At 48.7% G+C, this 27,326-nt stretch overlaps 2 protein-coding genes across 6 annotated transcripts in view; both read right to left on the reverse strand.

The window, feature by feature from the left end:
- MROH2A (maestro heat like repeat family member 2A) overlaps positions 1–11,204 on the reverse strand; it is a 40,456-nt gene extending 29,252 nt beyond the window's left edge. For 3 of the 5 annotated variants that reach the window (XM_083714277.1, XM_083714278.1, XM_083714275.1), the window contains exons 1-11: positions 10,935–11,204; positions 8,916–9,011; positions 7,111–7,253; positions 6,597–6,722; positions 5,968–6,133; positions 5,234–5,332; positions 3,834–3,985; positions 2,671–2,814; positions 1,617–1,709; positions 1,100–1,184; positions 520–633 (exon numbers count right to left, since the gene is read on the reverse strand). In XM_083714277.1, coding sequence (XP_083570403.1) covers positions 520–633; positions 1,100–1,184; positions 1,617–1,709; positions 2,671–2,814; positions 3,834–3,985; positions 5,234–5,332; positions 5,968–6,133; positions 6,597–6,722; positions 7,111–7,253; positions 8,916–8,946 — 1,153 coding nt within the window. In that variant the 5' untranslated portion in view covers positions 8,947–9,011; positions 10,935–11,204. The remainder of the gene's footprint in view (positions 1–519; positions 634–1,099; positions 1,185–1,616; positions 1,710–2,670; positions 2,815–3,833; positions 3,986–5,233; positions 5,333–5,967; positions 6,134–6,596; positions 6,723–7,110; positions 7,254–8,915; positions 9,012–10,934) is intronic. The other 2 variants (XM_083714279.1, XM_083714276.1) reach the window with 1 other exon arrangement.
- Positions 11,205–11,296: 92 nt separating this feature from the next.
- MKS1 (MKS transition zone complex subunit 1) lies at positions 11,297–25,894 on the reverse strand. The gene is made up of 18 exons (XM_083714566.1): positions 25,674–25,894; positions 24,332–24,450; positions 23,615–23,682; positions 23,068–23,223; positions 22,644–22,741; positions 22,386–22,514; positions 21,931–22,035; positions 20,702–20,810; positions 20,342–20,398; positions 20,156–20,198; positions 19,136–19,198; positions 18,508–18,578; positions 17,003–17,072; positions 16,267–16,374; positions 15,144–15,277; positions 14,303–14,385; positions 13,149–13,246; positions 11,297–12,589 (listed from the first exon to the last, which is right to left on the reverse strand). Exons 1-18 carry the CDS (start codon positions 25,805–25,807, stop codon positions 12,495–12,497), a joined length of 1,740 nt encoding a protein of 579 aa, XP_083570692.1. The 5' UTR covers positions 25,808–25,894; the 3' UTR covers positions 11,297–12,494.
- Between the last annotated feature and the right edge of the window lie 1,432 nt (positions 25,895–27,326).

Raw genomic sequence — 27,326 nt, forward strand, 5'->3', positions numbered from 1 at the left:
GAGGTACCACTTTAGCTAATGGGGCCTCCCGCTGCCGCCGTTGTGCAATTTCTGTTCTCATCCTGAAGCAAAGTTCTTTACCCAAGGTACTATATCTGGGTTAGCGGAGTCTGTAACCTGAAGCGTCTGTAACCCGAGGTACCACTGTATTATTTTTATTATTTATAATTATGGGTTTTAAGCAATGGCTCTAACCAATTCTTCAATTAACGGTTGTCCTACTGCAGACAGCTCTTTCAAACCAGCCAAGGGCTGTTCCTTACATCACTTCAGTAATCTTCACAACAGCCCTGCAAGGGTGATCAGAACTATCAGCTTCCTCCTGTTGCAGATGAGAAGAGGGGGTGGCCTTGGTCTCCCTCGCAAGGTCAGGGCTGAGGGCAAATTTGGGCCAGACACTCTCTTCCTCACTTGACACTCTTAGGATGCTCTTTCCCTGGGAGGGAAGTTGGGGGTCTAAGGTGCAGGGGGGGGTGGCAGCTGTAAGAGCCTAGACCCCCTTCCTCTCCAGATACTTACACTGGGCACTGACAATTTCAGAGAACAATGCCAGGAGCACCGCACAGACGTCTTCTTGGCGCTCCTCCACCTTCCCCTGGAAGACCCCCATCAGCCCAGAGGGGTGCAGACGGGCTGTGGGGGAGCAGAAGGAGCCATAGCTCAGTGCCAGGGCATCTGACTTGCACGCAGAAGGTCCCAGGTTCAATCCCCAGTTGGGCTGGGAGAGACTCCTTATCTGGAAAACCCCAGAGATCTGCTGCCAGTCAGTGTGGACAATGCTGACTTGGTAATAAGGCAGCTTCCTCTGTTCCTATTCAAATCAGCTCTTGATCTGGAACCATGAGGACTAGAAACTTAAGTGCTAGAGGACCTGCTTTGCCTGGTTCAATCCCCAATGGCATCACCAGCCAGGGCTGGGAATGTCTACAGCCTGAAACCCACAAAGAGCTGCTGCTGTCAGTCAGTGTAGGGAATGTTGAGCTAGACTTCCCATGCTCCCAGTAAGTGTAGGGGCACATGGGGTGGATGTCCACTGTTTTTCACCCTCTTCCCCTTGGTTCGAGCTGGGATGGGGAGCCTCCCCTCTTTCTGTCCATACCCAGGCGCAGGAAGATGCGAGCGATCTCTTTGAAGTTCTCATCGCATTGCGGGTGAGGTGGCCATTTCTGTCCCCTGATGCAGATCTAAGGGGAGGAAGGATGTTACCATTTTATCAGTGATTTGTTGCTCCTGCAGCATGTAGTTCAGCTATGGAACTCCGAAAGGAGGAAATGACGGCTACCAACCTAGATAGCGTTAAAAGAGTAGACAAATTGGCGGGAAAGGCTACCAATGGCTACCAGCCATGGTGACTATGCTCTGCCTCCACAATCGGAGGAAGCCATGCTGCTGAATGCCAGTTGCTGGAAACTGCAGGAAGGGAACATGCTCTTGCGCTCAGATCCTGCTTTTGGGTTTCCCATCGGAGCATATGCTTGGCCACTGTGAGAGCAGAATGCTGAACTAGATGGACCATTGGCCTGATCCAGCAGCCTCCATTTATGTTCTTACAGCACCATTGCCACCTGCCTCCTGGGTTGGCTCACCCACCGGCTCCAAAATTCCCACCCTCTCACCTGGCGAACCAGAGCGCAGGTGAGGGGCCCCACATGCTCCCTTGGGATTGGGTTGTTGTTCACAATAGACGCTTCCAGGATCTGGCCCAGGATCTGCAACAGGCATAAGAAAAATGACATTGGCTCCCAGTACGTTTCTGAGCACAGTTCAAAGTGTTGGTACTGACCTTTAAAGCCTTAAAAGGCTTCGGCTCTGTATACCTGAAGGAGCGTCTCCACCCCCATCATTCAGCCTGGACACTGAGGTCCAGCTCTGAGGGCCTTCTGGCAGTTCCCTCCCTGCAAGAAGTGAGGCAAAGGGCCTTCTACGTGATGGTGCCCGCCCTCTTGAACACCCTCCCTTCAGATGTCAAGGAAATAAAAAAGCAACCTGACTTTTAGAAGACATCTGAAGGAATCCCTGTTGAGTAAGTTTTTAATGTTTGATCTTTTGCTGTGAATGTTTTAATGTGCTGAAAGCCTCCCAGAGTGGCTGGGCCAACCCAGTCAGACGGGTGGCATATTAACAATAAATTATTAGTATTGTTATTAGCAAAAACTGTTAGGTTGTGGGTGAATATATCGGACGGCACAGCGATTCTTCAAACAGCTCTTGTTTATTCACAGGCCAGAACAAAACTGAACTGAAGGGTTCAGCCAGCCTGCTTATATAGAGCTCCCCTAGAACGCAACAGTAATCATTTTCTGCAACTATCCAATCACTGAACGTCACTTTCGATCCCTTATTTGCATATGTGGACCTGAACTATCTACAGTATCCCCCTGCTGGCCCAGGGTGAGAACTTCAGTACATAATAATGAGCACAACAGCTCATTCCCTGAAACCAGTTACTGAGATGAAGGGTCCCTGGATCCCCGCAGCTGCCTATCCTCTCCAGGGTTTATGGCAAGCAATCGAAGACCACCCCCACACCACAAAAATCACGGCAATATATCTATTTTTAGACAGATAAAATCTATATACACCTAAATAGAAATTGATACAGCAGCCGAGCTTGGGGTGGCCTGCTCAAGTCCTGGATGCCAGTGGGGAGCAGCAATCTGCAATGCTCACCTTTGTGATGAGGAAGGTCTCCGTGCTGCTATCATACTGGGCTAGGAGCAGAGAGATGTCACTGTAGATATGAGCCTGGAAGTCTGTCCTGGGCAGCAGGAGTCGCAGGATGGGGCTCAGAGTCTTCAAGACTGCCAGCTGGACCTTTGGGGGTGGGGAGGCAGCAGCTGTCACAAGACATTTGGAGGCAAGATGGGAAACCCACCTTCCACACTGGTGACAGGGCAGGGTCCTCCCACAGTCACTAAGGGCAGAGAACTAGTTTAGGGGGGGCAGCAGGAAACCACACATGTTTTTGGCCTGGGTCAGTTTGCTTGCCCAGTGAGATATCTGCCTGCAGAAAAAGGGTTGGTGCTGATTGAAGTGTGAGATGCTATTTGACTGCTGGTGAGTGGGCGCAGCAGAGGGGTGAGGGTGAGTTTTTTAAAAAAACAAAACTAAGTTCTAAATTTAAGAGGTCACCTGCTGTGATCCTGTGATGCCAAAATGTTTTTGTGCCCCTTCTCAAGGCCCTCCAAAATCTGTCCATTTTTTAACTACAGTGGTACCTTGGTTCTCGAACGTAATCCATTCTAGAAGTCCGTTCAACTTCTGAAACGTTCAAAAAACCAAGGCACGGCTTCCGATTGGCGCAGGTGCCCCGGAAACAATAGCCGATAGCTGCATTGGACCTTCGGCTTCCGAAAAATAATCGGCTGCCGAAAAACTGGAACACTTACTTCCAGGTTTTCGGTGTTTGGGAACTGAAATGTTTGAGTACCAAGGCGTTCGAGAACCAGGGTTCCACTGTATTAAAAATAATAATAATTACTGACTAGCCCTGTGGTTCCTTTGCTGTGATACTATGGTGCTAAAAGTTTTTTCTGGCCTCCCAAGTCCTCTGCCCTATGAAACCCTTTTAATTTTTGACCTGCAGCCCCTGCAAGGTTGATCATGTGTCTCTTGGTCTGAAAAAGACCAATCACCTCTACCCTAGGCTGCAAAATCTTGCCACTGTAGAAAGTGTCCCTCTTCCATCCAAGGACCAGCAGCATGATCCCTGGGGAGACAGCAAAGTCACCCACAACCCCTCCCCAGATGGAGAGAGTCCCAGGGGAGGGTCGATTGAAGGCATCCTGCTGGTTATGGGGGGGGGGGCTGACTGATCGCCCCTTGCCCCTCACCTGTGCATCACATCCAGGGAGCCAAGTTCGGGTCATGCAGGAGTAGAGAGGCAGCAGGTAGGCAGAGAACTGCTGGACGCTGATGCGGGGGTAAGAGCTTCGCTCCCAGGTCCGCAGGTATATCCGGATTGCCCCACACATCTGCTCCAGAGCTTGGGAATGTGAAACAGATAACAGAGAAGGGGGTGGAGAGAGAGAAATGAAAGGCAGAGCATGTTAACCAAGGTGGAAGTTCTGCTTCCATAGTTAAACTCTGGAACTCACTCCTGCAGGAGGCTTTGATGGGCACCAACTTGGATGACTTTAAAAGAGTATATACACAAAGTATCAAATGTGGTGACATTAATAATAATACAACAAAACAACAACAACACAAACTGGCTTATAAGTATAAAACCAAATTTACTAGAATAATAACTAGAATCGAGATAGACTTGTAAGCATTCAAGCAACAAACATACTAAGGTGCCATGTGCAAAACAAAGCCAGGAGATACTGTAAACATGGAGTGGATAAATGTACAACTGTATCTTAACAAGTTACATGTGCAATAAACGCTATACAGACTGGATAAATGAACCGTTCAACAAGCAGCGTAAGTCCAATCACACAACGGCAACCCCGTGTCGCCACAATGGCAAGGGTAGCACACTGGAGAATATGAAAAAGTTTTTAAAAGCTGTTTTTCAAAGACTGAACTGGATGAGATGTTCTTCAATAGGTCTTGAGTTGGAAACACAAAGCTGTATGCAAGGATCAATCACAGGAAGGCAAATCAAAGCCACCACCCTGGTGAGAATAACGCAAGTGGGCAAAAGGAGACCTGTTCTCCGGATATATTGCAGGTTTCGCTACACACTTCATCAGTCTGAAAAGCTGCTTGATACAAAATAACACTCCAATTACAATGTGTGGTAAACCATAACAATTAGAAAATATCAGTCTCATACTATACCTTACCCAGTCATACAAAACGGTTTGCTCAGGATAAAGTAAGTTATTATTCTAGTAAATTAGGTTTTATACTTATAAGCCAGTTTGTGGTGGTGGTGTTGTTTTGTTGACTTTAAAAGAGGACAGGACAAATTCATGGAAGAAGAGAAGGCTATGGATGGCTCCTAGTCAGAATGGGTATACTCTGCTGCCACAGGTGCAGGCAGCAATGGTTCTGAAAGGGTTGCTGGAGACCACAAGTGAGGAGGGTGCTCCTGTGCTCAGGTCCCGCTAGCAGGCTTCCCTGAATGGGCATCTGGTTGGCCACTGTGAGAACGGTGGGGATAACTCAGCCTCATATAACCAACATGCTTTTAACTCTAGTTAATGCACGAAGGGGTTAAGACCATAGAGTAAAGTGTCCCAAGTTTGCAAAGCATCGCTTAAGGAGGCCCTGCAGGACCCACCTGTGCAGAGAGCCCTGCGCCTCCGCCCATCCTCGATCCGGCGCATGGCGGTCTGGAGGGTGGTTAGGGTGATGCCCAGGAAAGGGACGCAGCTGTACACTGAGGAGAGATGGGCAGAAAAGCAGGAAGTGCGCTTGATCATACCCTGGGTTGGGGAATGAAACCACCCCTGGGTTTTATCAAGGAGATTCCTGGGACAGATCACAAGCCATATTGGACTCTTGGCAATTTGGATCAGGACAGGGGTGAAGATGGAACTGTCAGGAGAATTCCTGCTCCATGACTGCAGTCATGGGATTGTTGCCTATCACATGACGGTATATGTTTTGACTCCACAGAGTGGGAAGTGACGGAAACAGGATGTTGGTGTTACTGTTTTCCGTGAAGTGGGACTATTGTCCATTGTTCTTTCTCTTTGCTGTCTGATGCTAGAGAGAGAGGGAGCCATGTTGCAGTGCTCCATGTGTGTTTATATGTAAATAAAGTAGATTAGCCAAAATGCTGAGTTGCTGAGGTCTGTTACGCAAGCTGGGAAGACTCTGCGGTTCCCTAAGTGTGCCGGTGCCTGTTGGCATCGGTCGCTGTGATGTTCGGGCTGAAGAAAGCTTTTGAAGCTCCCGAACGACCAGGAGGGAAAGAAGATGCCAGTCGGGCATGTGTCTCTACCAGGGTCCTACTCAAGTGTAGGATGAGTTCCTGACAACAGGAATTCTAACAGGAACTTGCCCTTGTACCATTGTTGGCTGCGATCTTCCCCAGGGTCAGGAGAGTGAACTCATCTGGTGGCGCAAACGGCTTGAGCTGGTGCTGGAGCTCCATCATTATGGGATGGAAGTGATGGCAGGCAAAGGTGGCCAGGGTGCTGCTTGCCGCTGCCTGAAGCTCTCGGGGCACTTCCTGCTGAGAGGACGGAAATGAGATTAGGAAGCACAATGTCCAGCAACCTGGCAGCAAAGGGAGCCGGTGTGCCATAGTGGTTAGAGCGTCTGACTAGGAACACCGGGAGACCAGGGTTCGAATCCTCGCTCAGCCATGAAGCTCCTTGGGTGGCCTTGGGCCAGTCACTGCCTCTCAGCCTATCCTAAGTCACAGGGTGGTTGTGGGGTTTAAATGAGGAGGAGGGAGAACCATGTTTGTACATTTGAGCTCCTTGGTGCGGGGGACGGGATGGAGAATGGTGGGAGATAAATGCAATTGATAAAATAAGGAGGCAGGATGAAAATCCCGGCCCGCCCGCCTACCACATGGCTGGGCGCTTGCAAAGCAGGGTTTGGCCTCAGGGTGTCTTAAAAGCAACAACAACCACCCAGAATTAACCACCAAGCAAGGAGATGCCTCTGGGAGTCATCTGCGGTATCCTTACATCTGGGGATGCCCTCAGGTGCTTGGAGGCCGCAAGGATGAATTGGCCGGCGGGTTCCACCTCCAGGCCGTGCTCCATCATGACCTGCAGACTGCGATAGATGGCCACCTTCTGCCAGGCAGAAGCCTGCAGAAAGGAAAGAGAGAGAGAGAGAGAGAGAGAGAGAGAGAGAGAGAGAGAGAGAGAGAGTTTCTGCGCATGGAGGGAAGGACCTGTTCATTTAATCTCTATTATTTTACCCTGCCCATCTGACTGGGTTATGGGCAGCTTCCAACAAAAATACAGCATCAAACATTAAAAGCTTCCCGAAGTAGGGTTACGTTCAGATGCCTGCAAAAACTTATATACTTGTTTAACTCTTTGACAACTGGTGCTGGTGCTCTTGAGAGGATTTGGTCTACAATTCTCAGGCTGGGGCCGATGGAATTTGTGGTCCTAAATCTCCGGAGGGCACTTGAGGTGGGGGGAACTGGTCTTGGAAAACGGTCTAAGTTAGAGAAGCAGTTTTCCCTACCTCGTCCTGCTGGAGCATCACCACGAGAAGCGGTATCATGGCAGCTGGCTGGCTGCGAGCAGCCTTCACAATGCAGAGGACGACCTCCTTCTGGGATGCGGCCTCTGGGAGTTGCAGGAGGTGGCTGATGGAGTGGAGGCGACCTGAGTAGGGGACGGAGGAGACTGCAGCAACCCACCAGGCTGACAAGAATCACGATAGCTTGCCCAACGTTCTGCAGGTGGCACTTCCGAAGGCCTGGGCGGTTTCAAGGTTCTAGACCTCGTTGCCACCAAGCAATGAGTGTGTGTGCAAAGTCTGGTGAAAACTCTCTGCACCAGTTATGTACTGAGTTGAATAGGATCCAAAAGGCAGCAGTCTGATTGGTCCTAGAACAATAGGGTCCAGAATGCAGCAGTCTGATTGGTCCATAGGAGCCACCCAATCCAGCTCCAGGTGGAAGTGAATCCGCAACCTGATTGGCCTACAGGAGAATCCTGGAATCAGCCAATCACGTGGGGCCCATTGTGTAAATAATGTATATAAAGTAGACATTCTAGGGGAACTTCCATTCCACCTCACCACTATGAGCTGAATAAAGAGCATAAAGAGCATGAAATCCACTCTCAACTCCGAGTATATTTCAGCACCCTTTTAAAGGAACAAGGGGAAAGTTGAGTGCTGTTTACAGCTGGGGCCATAAAGATGTTGATGAGCTGCATCTCCTCTCAGGTCTAACAGCCAGCACGGCCAGGGATGATGGGAGCTGGAGTCCAATCACATGTTCACAGTGGAACGGACTACCTTGGAAGCCGGACTCTCCTTCATTGGAGATTTTTCAACAGAGTTTGGATGGTCACCTGAGGGATTCTTTAGCTGTGATCCCTGCATCACAGGGGGTTGGACTAGATGACCCTTGGGGTCTCTACAGTTCTAGGGTTCTATGCTGAAGACCACACGTGAAGCATTCCTGATTTACAGCACTCATCATAACTGTTTGTCTCTTGCTGCAGTGAGCAGAAAAACACTAAATTTGTTCAAACAGTGGGGTGGCGACCCCTTTTTTGACCCAAAGGGGAATGTTCCTCTTGGCTGCTCCTTTGGAGGCCACTTGGGAGTCGTATTCTAGAGGGTGCCAGGGTGCCGAAGGCAGGACGAAAGAGCCACATAAGAGGAGCAGAAGGGGTAAATGAGAAGGACCTCTACAAGTGTTCATGACCAGGGAGACCAGGGTTCAAATCCCCATGCAGCCATGAAGCTCACTGGGTGATTTTGGGGCCAGTTTCTGTCTCTCTGTCTAACTTCCCTTTCAGGGTTAGGGAAAGACATAGGAAGAACCAGCGGTTGTATTCTGTGCCTACTTTTAAACGCCCCCTGAAAACATTTTTATTCTGTCAGGCTTATGCAAGCAATTAAGAGCACATCTCCTGCAATGGTTTATTGATACTTGTTTTATTTCCCCCCCCTTCCCCATTGTTTCTATTCAGCCTCCGCAAGCATAGCCATGCTCCCATCAGCCCCTGCACCACACTATTAGGCCCTATTAGTTGGGGCTGCTGGTTGTTGTAGTCCAAACGATACGGAGTGCACCATGTTGACAAAGTCTGATTTAGGGAGAACTTGCACACTGTACTATTTATGTTGGTGGGAAATAGTGTAAAATCAACATATCTTTTTAAGGTGCAATCAAAGCGGTGATCTTTGGGAGTGAGGTATGGCAAGTAGCATTCCTACAGAATGCACATTGGATCCCTTGGAAGTTGTGTTTGAAGTTGCAGTGGTCCTGAATTACTATATAGCTTTCACAAACTGCCCAAGTCCCTTACCTTCACTGGATGATTCTCCCTCGTCAGTCATGCCCTTATATGCCTTCTGCTCTGTTTTCTGTCCCAAGATGAAATGCTCAACAATTGCAACTTGCCCTTACAAACACACACAGGTTATGAATGTTGAGACTCCCAATACCTAGCTCCAAGACCATAGCATACTCCACCAGCAGCCCCATGGAAGCCGGAAGCCATCAACTGGCACACCTGGTGTCAGCCCCATTGGAAGTTACAAGGTATCTGGGAAGGGGCAGGCATACCCCACTCCCCTCCAAAGAAGCCCCAGGTTCTCCAAGTGACAGGGAGATGTTTCCTTTCCCTCTCTTGTAAATCTAGGACTCGGAGCTATCCAGTGAAGCCAGATATTGGGAGATTTGGAACAGGCAAAAGAAAGTCCTTCTCATGCACCACAGTGTTAAACTGTGGAACTCCCTACCACAGGAGATGGTGATGGCCATCATCTTGGATGGATTTAAAAGAGAACTGGACAAATTCATGGAGTCATGGTTATCAATGACTACTAGCTATGATGGTTGTATTCTACCTCCAAACACCAGATACTAAATAATACCAGCTCTTCTGCTCGGGCATCTGATTGGCTACTGTGAGAACAGGATGCTGGACTAGCTGGGCCCCCATTGGCCCAATCCTGTAGGGTTCTTAGTATGTTCACGATTCTTAACAGAAGCTAAGGGCAGAAATTGACCCCTGGCCACTGGCACAGACCAACCTATATGGGGACATCCTGCTTGTGTGTACTGGGGGGACGAGACTCAAACTGGAAATAGAAAGGTCTACATTCAAATGGTCCCACAGCACAGCAAAGGTCTCTTGTGGTGGAGGAGGTGAGGGACAGAGGAAGAAATCAAGCCACTTTTTCTTGCAAAGATTTAAGCTGAAGAATGAAATTGCTATCTATTTATTGGATAAAGGTGTTGAGGGGATGCTCATCAAATTTGCAGATGACACCAAACTGGGAGGGGAAACCAATGCTGCTGAGGACAGAATCAGGATTCAATATGACTCTAACAGATTTGAGAACTGGGCCAAAACTAACAAAATGGATTTCAATAGGGACAACTGTAATGTTCTGCACTTAGGCAGGAAGACCCAGCTGAACAAATAGAAGATGAAGGATATTTGGATTGCCAGTAGTACATAAAAGGATCTAGGGGGTCTTAGTGGACCAAAAGCTTAACATGAGTTAACAGTTTGATGCAGCAGCAACAACAAAAAGCTAATGCTGTTCTAGGCTGCATCAACAGAAATATAGTGTCCAGGTCTAAGGAAGTAATTCTGCCTTGGTCAGAGCACACCTGGAGTACTGTGTCCAGTTCTGGGCACCACAATTTAAGAAGGGTGTTGACAAGCTGGAACGTGTGCAGAGGAGGGCAACCAAGATGACCAGTGGTCTGAAAACCAGGTCTCTGAGGAACGTTTGAAGGAGCTGGGTATATTGAGCCTGGAAAAGAGGGGACTGAGAGGAGATATGATAGACATCTTCAAAAATCTAAAGGGCTGTCACATGGAGGATGGAGCAAGCTTGTTTTCTCCTGCTCTGGAGGCTAGGACCCGAATCAATGGCTTCAAGTTACAAGAAAGGAGATTCCAACTCATCATCAGGAATAACTTTCTGACAGTAAGGGCTGTTTGACAGTAGAACAGACTCACATGACAGGTTTTTAAGTGGAGGTAGGGTGGTCATCTGTCATCTATCATCTAGTTGAGATTTCTGCATTTGCGGGGGTTTGGACTAGGTGATCCCCGGGGTCCCTTCCAACTCTACAATTCTATGATTCTGTTATCTATCTATCTAGCTATCCCCAGTTAGTCAATATGTGAAAAACCAATTCACACACATTCCAGCCTGGAGATGCTGCCCATCTTAATGCTGGCTGGTGGATTGCTCAAGCAATCAAGTCCCAGGGATGGCAAACTAGTGGATTTCTTCACTACAAAAGAATGAACTAGGCTCCCTCCCTCTCCATGAAAGGGGCCTTGAGATCCCCTCCAGCTCACTTTGTAATGGGCTGGGTGCTTGCTTCTGAGAGAGAGAAGGAAGCTGAGAGCGAAGGTGAGCCGGCAGGAAAAGTGACCTCAAGTGACAAGCTCAGGGTGGCTTTGGCTCACGGAACAGCAACAACCAGGAGGCTCTGTGACATCACTGAGATGGTCTGCTCAGAGGAACCCATCCCTGGAAGAGTCATCCTGGGGCAGCATGGGGAAATGGGTATGGCACCCCAGAAAAGGGCAGACCCCATCTCTCCTACTTGCACGGTCCCAAGAAAAAGGATCCTGGATTTGGAGCTGACTGGAGGCTCCAGAGTTCATGCTAGATCTGGGATAGCAAAGAGGATCAGGATGGCAGACCAGCAAAAATGTCCAAATGGAAGGGAGATGGTTTTATTGAAATACTCTGGATTTTAGTACCTTAGTGCAGTTTAATTTGTTCTTTTGTCATTAGAAAACAGAGAAACCACTTCTGCATACGGTTCTGCTACAATATAAAATATTATTGCATTGCCACCATTCCTTTAAAGCAGCTTCACTACCAACCTGGTGGCTCTCTGGATGCTTTGGACTCCAACTCTCATCAGCCCCTGCTGTGATGGTGATACTCCCATCAACCCCCAACCAACCTGGCTTCAGCTGATGGGAGTTAAGAGTCCAGTGACCCCAGGAGGGCGCCAGGTTGGGGGAGGCCTGCTTTCAATTGTCCCCTGCCCCAGACATACAGAACAACAATGTTAACAAAATATTATATACACAGGCTGGCAACTGGAAGAGAATAAAATATATTCCCCCTCACCCTTAACACTAAAACTGGCCTTGCTTATGATCAGACCAAAGGCCAATTCAAATAACAAAAGGTTGTTTCAGGGTTGGGATTTCTGCAGGACCACCAGAGATGCTGCCACAAAGTGTGGAGACAGGAGCCTAAAAGAGTGGCACTCTCTGCCTCTTGCATAAATCACCGTCAAAGAGGAGAAGGACCCTGATCTTGGCCAGCTCCTCAGACAGAGTCTGTTTCTTTCACAGCTGTCAATTTTGGCTTGCAAAGTTTTTGCGGCTGGGCTTGACGGTGGCGGGTTTTGAGCGGGTTGGACTAGATGACCCTCTGGGTCCCTTCCAACTCTACCATTCTGTGTTCAGGGCTTCCTCTGATGCTGCTTCTGCGGCCGAGTTCGATTCTGATCTTCAAGGCATGGATGAAACAACTCTGCTTTAGGGGGGGGGGCGCTGTGTGCCCTGTCCTGAGAATTCCCGCCCATCCTGCGAGTTAAATGGAGGGGTGGAGACGTCCTGCTGGTAATTGCTGGATGAGAAGATGTGGCTTTTCTTGGATGTATTTCGTGGATGCCTGAAGGAGGGATTCAGGGCTAGAGTGCAAGGAAACCACAGGACATGCCCTCCAGACAAGCAGAGCTGCCCCCTGCTGCCACTGCCTGGGCTCAGGATTCACTCAACGCAAAGAAAGCCCAGTGGTGAGGTGGGGTGGGGCTTCTCACAGACTCCTCCTTCCACAAGGGAGTGGGAGGAGCCAGGGCTGCCATTAGGGATCATCCAAGACTTCTCTCCTCACAGCTGGAGGTTGGAGGCGGAAGTGTGGATCAGGTCCTGGGGGAGGCTCTCTCGGGCCTCCTGCATCCGGTGCCGGGCCCTCTGGAAAGCCTCTGCAAAATTGAGAAGATGGAAAGCAGAGAAGGAGCATGTTCAGTCTGGGCAGCTGGTTTGTCCCCCACAGCACCTTCTCTGCCTGCAACTCTAGACTAGGCAGGCTCTACACTTTGTGACCCATCATTCCATGCAAAGGAAATTCAAATGGTGCCATCAGAAAATAAATGAACCCGAGTAAAAAAGGGATAGCCATATATTCTATTACTTTGGGGTATTTTAAGTTAACCATTTGAAGATAAAATAGGAAGTGCAATCACCGCCCTCTCTCTTTCTCTCTCCTTGGAAGAAATCCCATCTGAGTTCAATGGGACTTACTCCCAGGGAAGTGTGTAGAGGACTGCAGCCTCAGGGCTTCAAAAGCATGTTACCCGCCTGAGAAGGAAAGAGCCACAGCTGAGTGGCTGGGGGTTGGACAAGATGCCCCTTGGGTGCCTTCCAAATCCATGATTCTATAAATAGGGCTATTTAGCATGGAAACTGGACTGAGGTTCCCCCCAACTGGTGCAAAGGAACACCCCAACACTTGCCCACCCCCTTCCAGCTCTCCCTCCTCACCCAGGACATTGTAGAGAGAGCCTTGCTGGCCGAAGTTGCCCAGCCGGTCCAGGACGCTCTGCATGCGCTTCCTCATGGAGCTGGAGTCCAGGAAGGCTCTGGTGGAAGAGGAGGGTCAGAACAAGTATACACACCCCACCCAACACCTTGTGCATCTTGAAGGTTCCTAAGAAGGGAGGTACCATAACTGCCTTGGAGCAGGATGTGAGGCAGTGAATGCCAACGGAGATGAGTGCCAAGAGGAAGAGTTGTGGGTGGCATGTGGCTGGTCCTGCACTCCTAAATTATTTTAGTATTATCAGCAGCAGCAGCAGCATGCTACATTTCCTACAATGAGCTTTATCCTTACAACAGCCTTGCAAGGTAGTTTAGGCTGAGGGGCAATGACCGGCTCCCACAGTCATCCAGTGAGCTTCATGGCCAAGTGGGGATTTGAACCCTGGTCTCCTTGGTTCTAGTCTGACACTCTAACTGCTACACCACATTGGCTCTAAATGCCAACCTCCAACCCTCTTGAAGCTGTGCAGTCAGAAGTGCTGAAGTAAGAGCCAACTGCCTGCCTGGGCAGCTTTTGTACACAGGCTCTATCTTGTTCTTTGCCTGACAGACAGCCCAAAGGTTGGATGGAGAGGGCTCCACTGTGGTGGGCAGAATGGCCTCACCTTGGTCTGATCCAGCAGGGCCAGGCAGAGAGGCCCAGAGGGCGCTGTAGGAGTTGGAGGGTAGGAATATTGTCTGGGAGAGACCAGGGTTCCAATCCCCACTCAGCCAGGAAGCTCACTGGGTGACCTTGGGACAATTGCTGCCTCCCTCAGCCTAACCTACCCCACAGGGTTATTGTGGGGGATTAAATGAGGAAGGGAACCATGTATGCCACCTTGAGCTCCTCAGAGAAAAAGACTGGGATAGAAGTGCAATAACTAAACAAGCATCAGGGAAAACTTTCTGACTTTGAGAACTGTTCAACAGTGGAATGGACAACCTCAGAAGGTTGTGGACCTTCACATGAGGTTTTTGATTCACATGAGCTGTGTGATTTCTGCACTGCAGAGGGTGGAACTGGATAACCCTCAGAGGTCCCTCCCAGCTCTACAGTTCTATAATTCTATGAAATACCTAAAGAATCTGGGGCAGCACCCGCACCCGTGGCTTACTTGGACTGTTGCAGGCAGTTCAGCCGGAAGGTGACGCTTCCTGTCGTCTCGGTGCGGAAGCCAAACCGGCTCAGGCGATCTCCCTGCAGGGAGAAAGAGCCCCAGGTCAGGGCAAGTCTTGGTAGCCCCTCTGTCCCAACCCCCCACTCAGGAGCCCTCCTCCTCATGCCTTCCTCAAGCATCCAGCCAACCCCGAAGTGGGATGCCCCCAGGCAATGACACAGGAGCATGCAAAGAGCCTAGCAGTCAGCAGCTGGGTCAGGCTGCTACTGTGCTCTGATCCTGCATGTGAGCCCCCCTTTGAGGCATCTGGTTGGCCACTATGGGAAGAGGATGCTGGACTAGATGGGCCCACATTGGCCTGATCCGGCAGGCTCGTCTTATATTCTCATGAACACTGTCATCATGGCTAGTAAAGGTAAAGGGACCCCTGACCACTAGGTCCAGTCGTGGCCAACTCTGGGGTTGCGGAACTCATCTCGCTTTATTGGCTGAGGGAGCCAGCGTACAGCTTCCGGGTCATGTGGCCAGCATGACTAAGCTGCTTCTGGCGAACCAGAGCAGCGCACAGAAATGCCGTTTACCTTCCCGCCAGAGCGGTACCTATTTATCTACTTGCACTTTGACATGCTTTCGAACTGCTAGGTTGGCAGGAGCAGGGACTGAGCAACGGGAGCTCACCCCGTGGCGGGGATTCAAACCGCCGACCTTCTGATTGGCAAGTCCTAGGCTCTGTGGTTTAACCCACAGTGCCACCCGTGTCCCTATCATGACTAGTAGGAAATGCTTTATTTTGTTGGTGCAGAGAAATACCGACTTATTTCCAAGTGTGGGTACTCACCGTAAAGGTGCCAGGCACTCTGGCATAGGTCATGTCCTCCAGCTCTGGCGACCCCCCAATGAAAAACCTCTGCAGTTCCGAGAAGGTTCCCAGCTCCATGGGACGCCAAGTGGATGCTGTAATGGTGTGAGCCCCTGTGCCAGCAGATTTGGGAGTGGGTAAGCGGTTATTCAGTCCCTCAAAAGGGCACGGGCCAGTCAGCAAACACACATATGCACATATGTGCAGTACCAAACACTGAGAGCATTGCCACAAGGAACTAGGGCATGGAGCCCAGCCACATGCCACTACTGCGATGCCGCAGTTAAAGAGTGCTGGGCTATGATATGGAAGAGACCAGGGTTTAAATTCCAGCTCAGTGATATATAACCCACTGGGGGATCTTGAGCCAGGCACTGCTTCTCTCACTTCACAGGGTGGTTGTAAGGAAAACAATGTATGCCACCTGAAGCTCCTTGGAGGAAAGGTGGGATAGAAATGGGAGCAATTGAGTCATGCACAAAGACAATGGGCAACTGAAGCCGTCTGGTACCAAAGTTAGGCAAAATGACAGCTTCGCCCAGGACCGCTTGCTCTGACTGGCAGAAGCTCTCTTGGGTTTCTTCAAGCCAGCCTTTGAGCAATCTGATGCCCTCCAGATCATTTGTTCCCAAAGGGGATAGTACCACCCACTGGGGAGGTGGGATTACGGGGGGGGGGGGGCAGCGCTAAGAGGCAAGGGAATGTGAGAGGTATAAATCACTGTCAGATTTTGAAAAGCTGATATCACTGGATCAAGCTCATCAGTTTTGTTGAACTAAATAAACTAAAGAGTTTCAATTGGATGCTGAATAAATGTGCAATTAATTGCTTCTGTTTTGAATCTTATTGTGTTATTATCTTTTTTAGCGGGCCATGTAAACTGCATTTCTAATTTTTTTCATAGGGTAGGGGGCCCTGGGGATGAGCTTATGGGACCATGGGGGCAGTGGCCAGAAAAAGTTTGTGAACCACTGTTCTGGATGTTGTAGATCCCCAACTCCAATCTGCCCCAGCTTGGCTTCAGTTGGGAGCATGGCAAACAGCTGGCATCAAAACCAGCTTGTTGGGAGGCCCCTCACTCCCTCCCCCCGTGCCTTCTTACCTGGCACATCCGGCAGGACCACAAACCCGTATCCTTCAACGCGATACCGTTGCCAGTAGTCCAAGGAGAGGACCTCAAAGTAGAGGACAGGCCACTGGGGGAGGGGGCCTGTGGGAGAAGGGGGGCAAGGAGTATGATGACACCAACCACCCACTCCTCCTCCTCCTTTCATAGAATTGTTTTGTTGGAAATGACACCCAAGGAGCATCTACTGCAACCCCTTGCAAAGCAGGAATTGTCGCTATCCCACCTCCCCACACCCCCATAGGAACTCATGGCAGCTTACACATATTAGAACAAATGCAAAAGGCTGAAAAATGACAATCGGTTAAAAGTAACGAAACATTAATAAAACTAAAACAATATAAATCACTAAATATATTGAAATGCAGATGATTCTGTGATTTCTGGTCCAAGTGATGTTCCTGACCACTGAGCTGGTGCTCAGATGCTGAAGGGCAGATGCCCTCCAGGAATCAATGGTAAGACCCACCCTCAAATGCACAAAGTGGTGAGGCATTCTGATGTCAACAGCAACCCCCACCCTCACTACTTTGCACATGTGTCAACAGCTGAGAAGCCCTTCTGACATCCTTCAGCACAAGACCAGCTGAAACTGTGCTCCAATTCCTTCCAAGAGGGATTTCGCCATAAGAAGGACTTGAGGGGCACCACCTCTCGCCTCTGGATGTTGCTTGGCAGCACCACAGAGCTGGCATGCAAGGGAATGACTCACCTTCCAACTCGTCTTCCTGGGAGAAGAAGACCTCCAGGGTGAAAGGGAAGGAGAAAAAGGCCACCTGCTCCTGGAAAGAGAGAAGGGAAACTCACCTCTTGTGCAAGGTGGCAAGGAAACAAGAATCTGTGATAAGGGTAAGGGTGTGTGTGTGTGTGTGTGTGTGTGTGTAATGGGTGTGTAATGGGTGTTGGTTCTTAGACAGACACACCTGAAAGAGGGTCAAGGAACTAGTCTACATTCTGCAGTGAAATGAAAGAATGTCAGAAGAGCCTTTTGCAAAAGGACCACTACAGCCAGCAGTGAGCCTGTTATATGCACAAAGATGGAAAGATACAGCCCTACCCACTATAGAAGGATGGCTGATAAAATTATTGGATCTGGCTGAGATGGCAAAATTAACATGTTTAATTAGAGAAAAATCATGACTAACATTTGTTAAGGATTGGAAATTTCTTATGGACTTTTGAGAAAATGAATTTGTAATAGCGGGTTTGAAGATTGGAAAAAAACCTGGTTTATAGAAGCTAGAATGGTTGGGTTTTAAGGGATGAATATAATACATAGCTGCAGGAGAGAAATCCGGAAGTCCTTTTCCTCTCTTCTATTTTTCTGTTGTTTTTCCTTTTCTATTTATTAAGGTTTCTCCCTTTCTTGTTTCTTCTTCTTTCTGACTTTGTTCTTTTTTAGCCCAAAGTAGCTGTCTTCTCTTGTGGCCAACCAGATGCTCCAGTGGGAAATCCACAAGCAGGATTTGAGCACAGGAGTCCTCTCTCCCCCCTCCTGTGGCTTCAAGCCACTGATATTCAGAAGCATTGCTACCTTTGACTCTGGAGGCAGAGCACAGCAGTCATGGTTAGTAGCCATTGATAGTCCTCTCCTCCATGAATCTGCCTAATCCTTTTACAGCCACCTAGGGTTGGTAGCCATCACTGCCTCCTGTGGCAGCAGGATGCCTCTGAATGCAAGGTGCTGGGAATCACAAGTGGGGAATCACACAGGATCACATTTCTTCCTTACAGGAGAATTGCTGTTGCACTCCCTTTGGGAAATATGGCTGGTCACTGTGAGGACAGGAGATTGGACTGGATGGGCCCCCATGGGCCTGATCTTCCCCTCTGCTTCTCACACTCTTATTCACGTAAGAATATGAAACCTGACTGAGAACCTGGGGCCCAAAGCAATGGTGCTTTTCTCTCCAGCATCAAGGGCTAGAAACGTAGCACCATCTCCACTGCAAGTCCTACTCAGAGCAGACCCATGGGAAATGATGGGCATGGCCAACTTGGGTCCACTGATTTCAATGGGTCTACAGCCCTTAGTTTCAAGACACCAGGATTCTCAGGAAGCCAAATTCCCCAGAAAGTCCTGCGTCCCCTGAAGTCTTGCAGGGCCGCTTACTCCAGAGAGTTGAAGAATGGATGTCTCTGGGGTAGGACCAGATGGGAAAGCCTGGCCAGGATTGTGTTGAGACTCAGCCCCCCAGCTGTGTCCCATTCACTTACCCTGCCGAGGGTCTTGGCAGCGCAGGTCTGTGTCACGCCAGAGAGCTGCTGGGATGGGGGGCATGACCAGCCTAGAAGGAAGGAAGAGGGTCAGTGTTGCAAAAAAAACAGCTCCACTCCAGAATAGCTGCACAATGAGCTCTTGGGCACAGCAGATTAGAAACGCACAAACACACACATTCTCTCTTTAGGTCAGGGTGGGGAGTCTGAGACCCAGGGAGCCCTGGATTTCAATAGCACTGCTTTGCTCACTCCTGGAGCATTTTGTCTGGCTGGAATCTGTGTACCCTGATGATGCCTCTTGCATACCCGGATGGCAAATGTGGGTGTGGTTTGCATAATCTATGGTACAAGGGTAAGACCACCACCCCAAAAAAGGTTCCATCCATCTGTGTAGAATGTGGCACCAGATATGAGGAAGGCCAAACAAAACAGGAGAAGTTGGTGTCAGTAGAGAGAGGCAGACAGGCTTTGGTCAGCCTGCAACAGTGCCCCCAGTACTCTCAAAGGCTGGGGGTTCAGGCCCCCGCTCAGCTTTCAGCTGTCTCTGGTGGGGAAGCTGTGGCCCATGCCATGGATGATGCCACCCCACTTCCTCCCATCCCACAACCACCTCTTAGTTACTCACAGCTGGGCAGCTCCAGGAAGAAGTGAATGTAGAGGTTGTTGTACTCATAGCCCTGAGCTGAAACTGAAGGAAAGTTGGTGACAGATTGTGGCTTCCTCCCAAGCCAGGGATCCTAACTCTTAACTGCCAAGCTCCCTCCCACCCTCAAGAGCCATGCTGTGGGGTGCTGAGGGGCTGAACGATGCTGCTGTGCGTGTCTCTCCCTAGCACAGAGGAGGAGGCTGTTTCTGGTTGGCAGTCAATGGTGTCTCAGTCAGAAGGCTGCAGCACAGGTGTGCAAATGCCCCTTAGACCAGTGGTTCTTAAAGTGGTCAGTACCACCCACTGGGAGCAGTGGAATTATCTAGGAAGGTGTTATGGGGGAAAAACAAAGAACCAAAGTATGTCGAGAAGGATTGTGGAAAAATCTAACCATGCACCAAGCAAATTATGTAGCTAAACAAGACGGTAAAAGTGGGGAAATGCTTAACAAGTGGCGGCGAGAGGCCATTAGCTACGCTGTGTTGCTGTGCCGCGTGAAAATGTAACTAAGCTGAATAGTCAATGCTTCTGAACTATGTAGTGGTGAAGGTTAATGTTTCCTTGTTCAATATTTTCTGCAAAGTTACATACATGCAAATGTGAACGTCTAGTCTGATTCTTGGCCCGTTAGCTTGCACTGTGCTCTGGAGGCATATGAAAGATTTCTGCTAGTGCAACTGGAATTTCCCACCCCCACTCTGTGCTATCCCAAAGTCTGCTCTGGAGGTTTGGTGGAATTTCCAGATTTAAAGGGCACACGCAGGGGATGGAATCATAGAACTGCAGAGTTGGAAGTGACCAACTCTTTCAACTCTAGTCAAATGCCCTTGCAATGCAGGAATCACACCCATAGGGGGAAGGTTGTCTATATTGGGGGGTGGGCGCAAGGGAAGGATGGGCATATTCAGTGGCAGCCCACCACCCCCCTTGGCCCATGAGGAGGGACCCTCCCTACACCCCTGGGGAACACCTCTGAACATGGAGAAGCGAAAGCCTTACCAATTTCACCATTAACGAAGAGTCGGAGAGCACCAGGGAGGGTCTGCAAGGGAGGGAGGAGAAAGAGAGAGAGCACACTAGAAGTAGGGCTTAATTCCCAAAGCTTGCTTGCAGCAAGACATTTCAGAGCCCCTCTGGAAACAGGACCAGACGACTAACCCACCAGGGCAAGTAAAAGTCACTCACCATCTCAAAGTCAGAGCCCACAAGTCCACTGAGGTACTCCTTATGCCGGCTGTACAACTAAAGAAAGAAGCATGAAGTGAGAAAGGAGGGTGAGGAAACCTGGACGGGGGGGGGGGCTTCCAACCCCATCCTACCTTCATTCTGGGACTCTTAACAAGGGGAATCAGGAACTTAAATAGCATGGAAACACTTCCTTGGGGTAACAGTGGGTGGGTTCTGTTGAAGCTACAGGGTCAATCACCATCTTTTATTTATGTGGGGTTGTTGTCAACAAAGTAGGAGGAGGCATCAGGTTGGGGAAAGCTGACCTATGCCAATGCTCCCCAGCCCCTGCCACCCAGAGCCAAAGGTGGTGCTTACATCCTTGAAGACACGCTGCTCTCGTTCTTGCTCCTCCGGCTTGACAGGGGCCGAGGCATTTTCCAGGGTGAACTTCCATATTTCCCGCTTCTCCCCTTCCAGCTCGATCCTTTACGGGTCCCCAAAACAAGGCAAGCAAAGCTCAGAGAAGACCCAGAGGAACCGCCCCTCCTCCCACCTTTACTCCATGCCTCTGCAAAGACCAAGAAGGTAGAGAGGTTGGGGTTCGGCTATGAGTCTTAAAATCATACAATTGGAAGGGACTTCTAAAGGTAATTTAGTCCAACCCCCTGCAATACAGGAATCATAGCAAAAGAAAACCTGACAGGTGGCCATCCAACCTCTCTTTAAAACCCTCCAATGAATCGTAGAATCCTATAATTCCATCTTCAAGGCTGTGATTTGTTTTTTAAAAAATAATATTACTACTAGTAGCAATTAACACAGACCAAAGGAAAAAAGTGTAAAGAAACACTCATAATACTCAAAACGGCATAAGTCTGAACATCATCACCCAGCTTACTGTTCCAAAACATTATAAAAATATTCATTTCACCAAAAGAATCTTACATTGGTTTATATGTATTCTTTTGTAATAAACTAGCTTAGTCACAGTTAAAAAGGTAAAGGTAAAGGTACCCCTGCCCGTATGGGCCAGTCTTGACAGACTCTGGGGTTGTGCGCCCATCTCACTCAAGAGGCCAGGGGCCAGCGCTGTCCGGAGACACTTCCGGGTCACGTGGCCAGCATGACATCGCTGCTCTGGCGAGCCAGAGCCGCACACGGAAACGCCGTTTACCTTCCCGCTGGTAAGCGGTCCCTATTTATCTACTTGCACCCGGAGGTGCTTTCGAACTGCTAGGTTGGCAGGCGCTGGGACCGAGCAGCGGGAGCGCACCCCGCCGCAGGGATTCGAACCGCCGACCTTTCGATCGGCAAGTCCTAGGCGCTGAGGCTTTAACCCACAGCGCCACCTGCGTCCCTTTAGTCACAGTTACTATAGACCAAATTTTCTGAATCCATTGGGATATAGTAGGAAATATGCTTCCCCCCACCCCCACCCCGTTTTAGCTATTGTGATCTTTGCAACAGTTATAAGGTTAAACGCTATTTCTTGATCATTTTTCCGAATAACATCAGATTTTGTATTTCTTTATATTTTATAAAATGATGGTTGGGGGACTATAACAAACATCCAATTGATTGATTGACAGGCCTGTGCTGCTCACCTGTAAGGCCCTTTTGTGTCTGTGAAGTCTGGCTTGACGGTGATGACTCCGTTGCTGTCCACCTGGATTGTACAGAGGACGTGCTCATGCTCCCGGCAACCAAGTCTGCAGGGAAGAGGTCAGGGTGAAAAACAGAGCCTGGCAGCACAGGGCGCTATGGTGCAGCAAGGATGGTGTGACATGAAGTAGCCCCTTTTTGGAACTGTGGAACCCGAGCCCTGGACAATAGATTAGCACTTCTAATATTGGTGGGAGAAGGGAGTGTATTGGTTTGTGTGTTGTTGGGTTATTCTTGTTTTTAGTATGTATTTTGTGCTTTTATTTTGTATTTTTATATTCTGAACTGCCCTGAGATCTACGACCCACACCAAGGTGAGTTGCTGGTTTACTGCTGAGCTCCAACCCAGACCCAATAGCGAGGCCAAGAGGGCTCCAACCCACAAAAGCCAACTTACTTGCCATGAGGTCCCAAATCCCCCATAATGTACATGGTCTGCACGGGGGTGTTGATGACGTGGTTGTTCTTGATGAATTCTTCCGAGGGTTCCCAGGTGACAAGTCGGGTTTTCATGATGCTCCCTTCCCTGCTGAGAGGCACACAGGAGACGGTTACCCACAAGGAAGCAGACCTCCTTCTGCTTTAGTCTGAACGCACCGTGATGGATCCAAGATCAGGGCCCATCAAACCCAGAGGCATGGCTGACCCGACTCACCTTGGCCTCCGCTCCTGCCTCCTCCTCCTCACATTTGCCATCCGCTCTGCCAGGTATGAAGGGACTTCCGTGACAGATGTGGTGACCCTCTGGCTGTGCTGGAACACAGGAAGGCAGCCAGTCACTTTTAAGAACATCAAGAGAGCTCTGTAGTTGGATCTGGCCAAAGGGGGCCCATCCAGTCTGGCATCCTGTTCTCACAGAGGCTAACCAGATACCTCCCTCTCTCGTAACGCTAGAATTTGGGGACATCCAATGAAGCTGAATATGGGTTATAAACTAGATTCCCTGGCCCATTGCTTCCCACTTGCGGGAGGTGGACAGTTCTTTCCCTCCCACCACCCAGGATACCCGAGAGGAATCTATACTCCATGACAAGGGTTATTCCATCCCATCTCCACCCTCCTGGAAGGCCAGCAGGTACCTCCTCCAGGTTGGTGAAGCGGTCATGGTCTGTGTAGGTGAAGATCCGACGGTTCTTCCGACCCCCAGACTCTTCTAGCTTCAGCACATCCTGGTGGTACTGCTGGTCAAGAGGGCTTTGGCAGGCGGATTTGTTCTGATAGAGATCGACCTCAAACTGGGGAAAGCACAGAAAATACCTCAAGCGGTAGCGCAGCATTGAGAGCAGACCAACCCCCCACCCCAAAATTATCCCTTTTTTAAAAAAATCTCAATTGATTAGGGCACAAATAAGATGAAAATGCACACTGTCAATAGAAATTCAGAAACAAAACGCAAAAATGAAATAGTAAAATGAAAAATAAAGAACCAAGAAATGCCTGGACAAGGCATACATTTTTATCAGGTGTTTCTATTGCGATGATAAATGAAATGAGAATTCCAAGGGACTCTGAGATGTCCTAAAGTATCATACAGCGGTAGAGCTGGAAGGGACCATCATCTAATCTAATCTCTGCAATGCAAAGATGCAACTCTTTGCGACCTGGAAGACTCCCCCTTCCATTCACCTGACTGAAGAGTTTCTCTTGCCAGCCGATCACGGCCTCCTCTTTCTCCTCATCAGGACACTGGTTACCTGGAACACAGAAGGACAGGGGACATTTGGGTACAGACTCTGCCACACTAAAAGATTGATTTCTTACAAATATGGAACGGGTATTGTGTGGCACCCGTAAGAATGCCAGTTCCATAGATTGAAGCAGTTGAGTGGGCATATATGACATAAAGCAATCTTGTTGGTAAACAGGTTCAGGGTTTTATATACGAACAGTAACACCTTGAACTTGGACCAGTAGCAGAATGGCAACCAATGCAGATCTCTAGGCACAGCTGCTCTAGGCCAACAAGACCTCATTCCTATCAGCAATTGAGCTGCAGCATTATACACTAACTGCAGCTTCCGAATCAAGCACAAGGGAAACCCCACATGGAGCGCACATAGTTGCTGACACAACTGCTCAACGAGCTTGACCTAACTCCCAGAATCCTTTGTTTTGGTCTATTGTCATCTAGAGCATCTGAACGGGCACAGAAATTCTGACTGCCTTGCGGAGGACAGTCAGACAAGGTGCGAGTGCTGCATACAAATAAGCCAACTTGAATCGCAGTACGAAAGGTAAGAGAGCTTAATGTCTACACTTAGCCAGAACAGCAATACGACGGCATGAGACACTGCGGTGAAGTTCCATCAGATGAGCAGCCTGAAGAAACAGTAGCCCACTCACTTGCTGTGTTTTGGGTGCCGAGGTTGGCCAAGCTGATAAGTTGCTGCCCCGACTGGCTGAAAGGAAGGTGCAACTGCTGCAGCAGGAGGCTGGTGGAGGTCACACGCTGGATCTGAACTCTGCAGAGGTAGAAATAAATTATCTGGAGCATGAGAAAAGTACAGAAAAGGGTTTGGGAAGGCTGAAAATCATGGTGCAGAGTGTAAGCCCTAAGCACGGAGTCAACTGCAGAGCCACTGCTGCCAGTCAGTGTTGACCCTACTGAGCTACATGGACTATTGGTCTGGCTTGGTATAAGGCAGAAATAGGCCCCTTATTCAGACTCTTGAGGGCTGGACTCTTAATCTTTATGGGAAGGGCTTTGTGTATCCCACGTTCAATCCCCAACAGCATATCCAGATATAGCTAGGAAATCCTCTCAGCCTGAAAACCTTGGAGAGCTGCTGCCAGTCAGGGTTGACACTACTGTGCTAGATGGGCCATTGGTCTGACTCAGTATAAGGCAGCTTCTCTTGTTTCCATGTTTCCTATTGTTCCTTATTATTGTTCCTTATTATTCCTATAAATAATAAGTCACTTTCCTCATAAAAATTACTCAAAGCAACTTAGAATCATGGGAGAATCTTCTAGTCCAACCCCTGGCAAAATGCAGGAATCAACAAACACACTAATGCTTTGAGGCTTCCTCTTTTTTAATGAAGCGGTATATAAATAAACAGATAAATACAGGGAGCAATGGCAATAAATTAATAGAAAATTAAAACAACCGCACCAATCAAAGCAGATCCTGCCCCACAGAAAAGAGGCCACAATTTATTTATTTTTTAAAAACCCTTCAAACTAAGGGAAGCTTTTCTCCTAATGAGTTTGCTAGTTTTCAAGCTTACAGAAGACTCTTTGGGGCAGGAAGATCTGCAAGTGGAGTGTTTTTCTTTTTCCCATTTTTTTTATTCACATAATATACATTCTTTACAACAACAAACAACTCCAAAATAAGCAGACAACTCCAAAATAAAATCATATGTAACAAAACCATAAGTCTCATGTTTTTATTTACACTGATCTCCTCTCCGATAACTTTACTATCTGCAAGGGGAGTGATGGGAGTGTTGTTCTCCCCCTCACCCCCTAAAATGTGTATCGAGGATTATAGATTAGCTTTGATTGTCTGAGTAACTGATTGACAGGTGATACTGATTGATCACTGTGGGTGATACTGATTCATAGATGGGGTTGGGGGTCATCTTAGCTGGGGAGAGGAACGGGAGGGGCGAGGTTTTTTGGGCAGGAGGGGGCGATAAAATGGCGAAGTGGGGCAAAGACTGGGCGAGAATGTACCGACCTGACGCGCAAGTTGCTGATGGGGTCCCGGGAACGATATACTGCCCCGCCTGGGTCCTCGTTCCACACGGTCTCCGCCATGGTCTGAGGGGGTTTTGGAAAGGCTTCGGCATCTCCGCTAGGCCGCGTTTCCATGGGGACGGCAAGATGGCGCCGGCCACAGAGAAAGTAAAGAGTTCCTCTGCCTTTTCCAGATTGGACACTTCCGGGATCACATTAGAAAAAACGAAGGAGGAGTTTCTGTTTTTAAGATTCTTTTTGTGTGGAGCATTTAATTTCCCCTGAGTTCCCCAACTTTTTTTTTTAATCAACTCTGCCGACACAGATGCCATTGCTAAGCTTTGCAGGCTAGCAGGGTACTTTGCAACAAGCCTGCAGTGTAGTCCATGACTGTCAACATTTTACGGTTGAGGGTCAGGCTGAGAATGATTTGCAAAAGCAATGGATTGTAGTCGATGAACCTCATTGGTTTACCCCTACTGCAGATTCGGGTGTGGGAGGGACTGTGTGCTGAGAGATTGACTTACAACAGCCTGCGAGGTCGTCCAGTGCTGATATTGCAGGCGAGCGGTTGAGCTGAGCCTGACTTGGTTTCTCAGACACCCACATATCTATATACAAAACGTGCCTCCCAGATTGCAGCAAAGAGCCATCTGCTTAAACTGCCCCCTCCTTCACCCTTCCAGGCAGCCTGGTTGTACGTACTATGAAACGTTTCAAAAGCACCCCAAAACTAAATGTTCACACTGACTTAATAGCAGATTTTTCAACGGACGTTGGATAACCATTTGTTAGGGATTCTCTAGATGCGTTGCAGGGGGTTGGACTAGATGGCCCTTGGAGTCCCTTCCAAATCTACAATTATGACTCCTGAGCACCTTTACTGTGTTAAATAGGACTCCCTTCCCCCAGTTAGTTTAAGATGGCAGCCTAAAGTCAATTAATCATAGAAAATCCTATCAACTAATTAGATTAAATCTAATCTACATGGGGAGAAAGCATTTGTTTCTTGAGATGAAGTGAATTCCTGGTAAAAAACTTTCCCCCAGGCATCTAACGGTATTATGGTTTTCCTGAACATGTTATGCTGCCAGCATTCTTTGCTGTTGTCTTACTAGGCTTGTTCTACAGATTTTTTGTGTTTTATTTTAATTAAGTTTCAAGAAAATTTCCACATATACACTCCTAGACATAATTTTGTTTATAGTTTTGTCGACTTCCCATCTCGTTTTTCATGGTGATTTTGTTCTCAGCTCCTTTGCTGCACCGTCTTCCATCTCTTATGTCTTAACAATATTACAGTAAGTTCTAATACCTTCTGTTGGTCATACTTCAAATCCCGCTCGCAAATTCATCAAACTCATATTTCTTTAAATAAGTCCAAAAAAGGCTTCTTCTTCCTCTCCGTGGAAGCAGCAGGAGGAGCCGGCCACGGGCTGTGTTTGGCTCCACATTTTGCCTCTGTGCTTTTTGGACATTGAGGGGCCCAGCCCTCAAGCCAAACATATTCAGGGGACCCAAAAGGCTCGGGGCCCAGGAACTGGCACCCCAGGAGCATAGCAGTTGTGGCTAGTAACCATCAATAGCCCTCTCTTCCTCCATGATTTTGTCTAATCCTCTTTTAAAGCCATTCAAGTTGATGGCCACCCCTGCC

Source organism: Podarcis gaigeae (genome assembly GCF_964106915.1).
Source record: "Podarcis gaigeae genome assembly, chromosome: 15".
NCBI classification, from domain to species: domain Eukaryota; kingdom Metazoa; phylum Chordata; class Lepidosauria; order Squamata; family Lacertidae; genus Podarcis; species Podarcis gaigeae.

What these genes read in the sequence shown, in the direction of transcription:
- MKS1 (XM_083714566.1), bottom strand. Translation starts at nt 25,807, where the DNA reads ATGGAAACGCGGCCTAGCGGAGATGCCGAAGCCTTTCCAAAACCCCCT. An exon ending in AAGAGAAACTCTTCAGTCAG is followed by an intron (nt 23,224 to 23,614) that starts GTGAATGGAAGG and finishes TGCTTTCCCCAG; the next exon opens with TTTGAGGTCGATCTCTATCA. An exon ending in GAGTGCCTGGCACCTTTACG is followed by an intron (nt 14,386 to 15,143) that starts GTGAGTACCCAC and finishes TTCTCCCTGCAG; the next exon opens with GGAGATCGCCTGAGCCGGTT.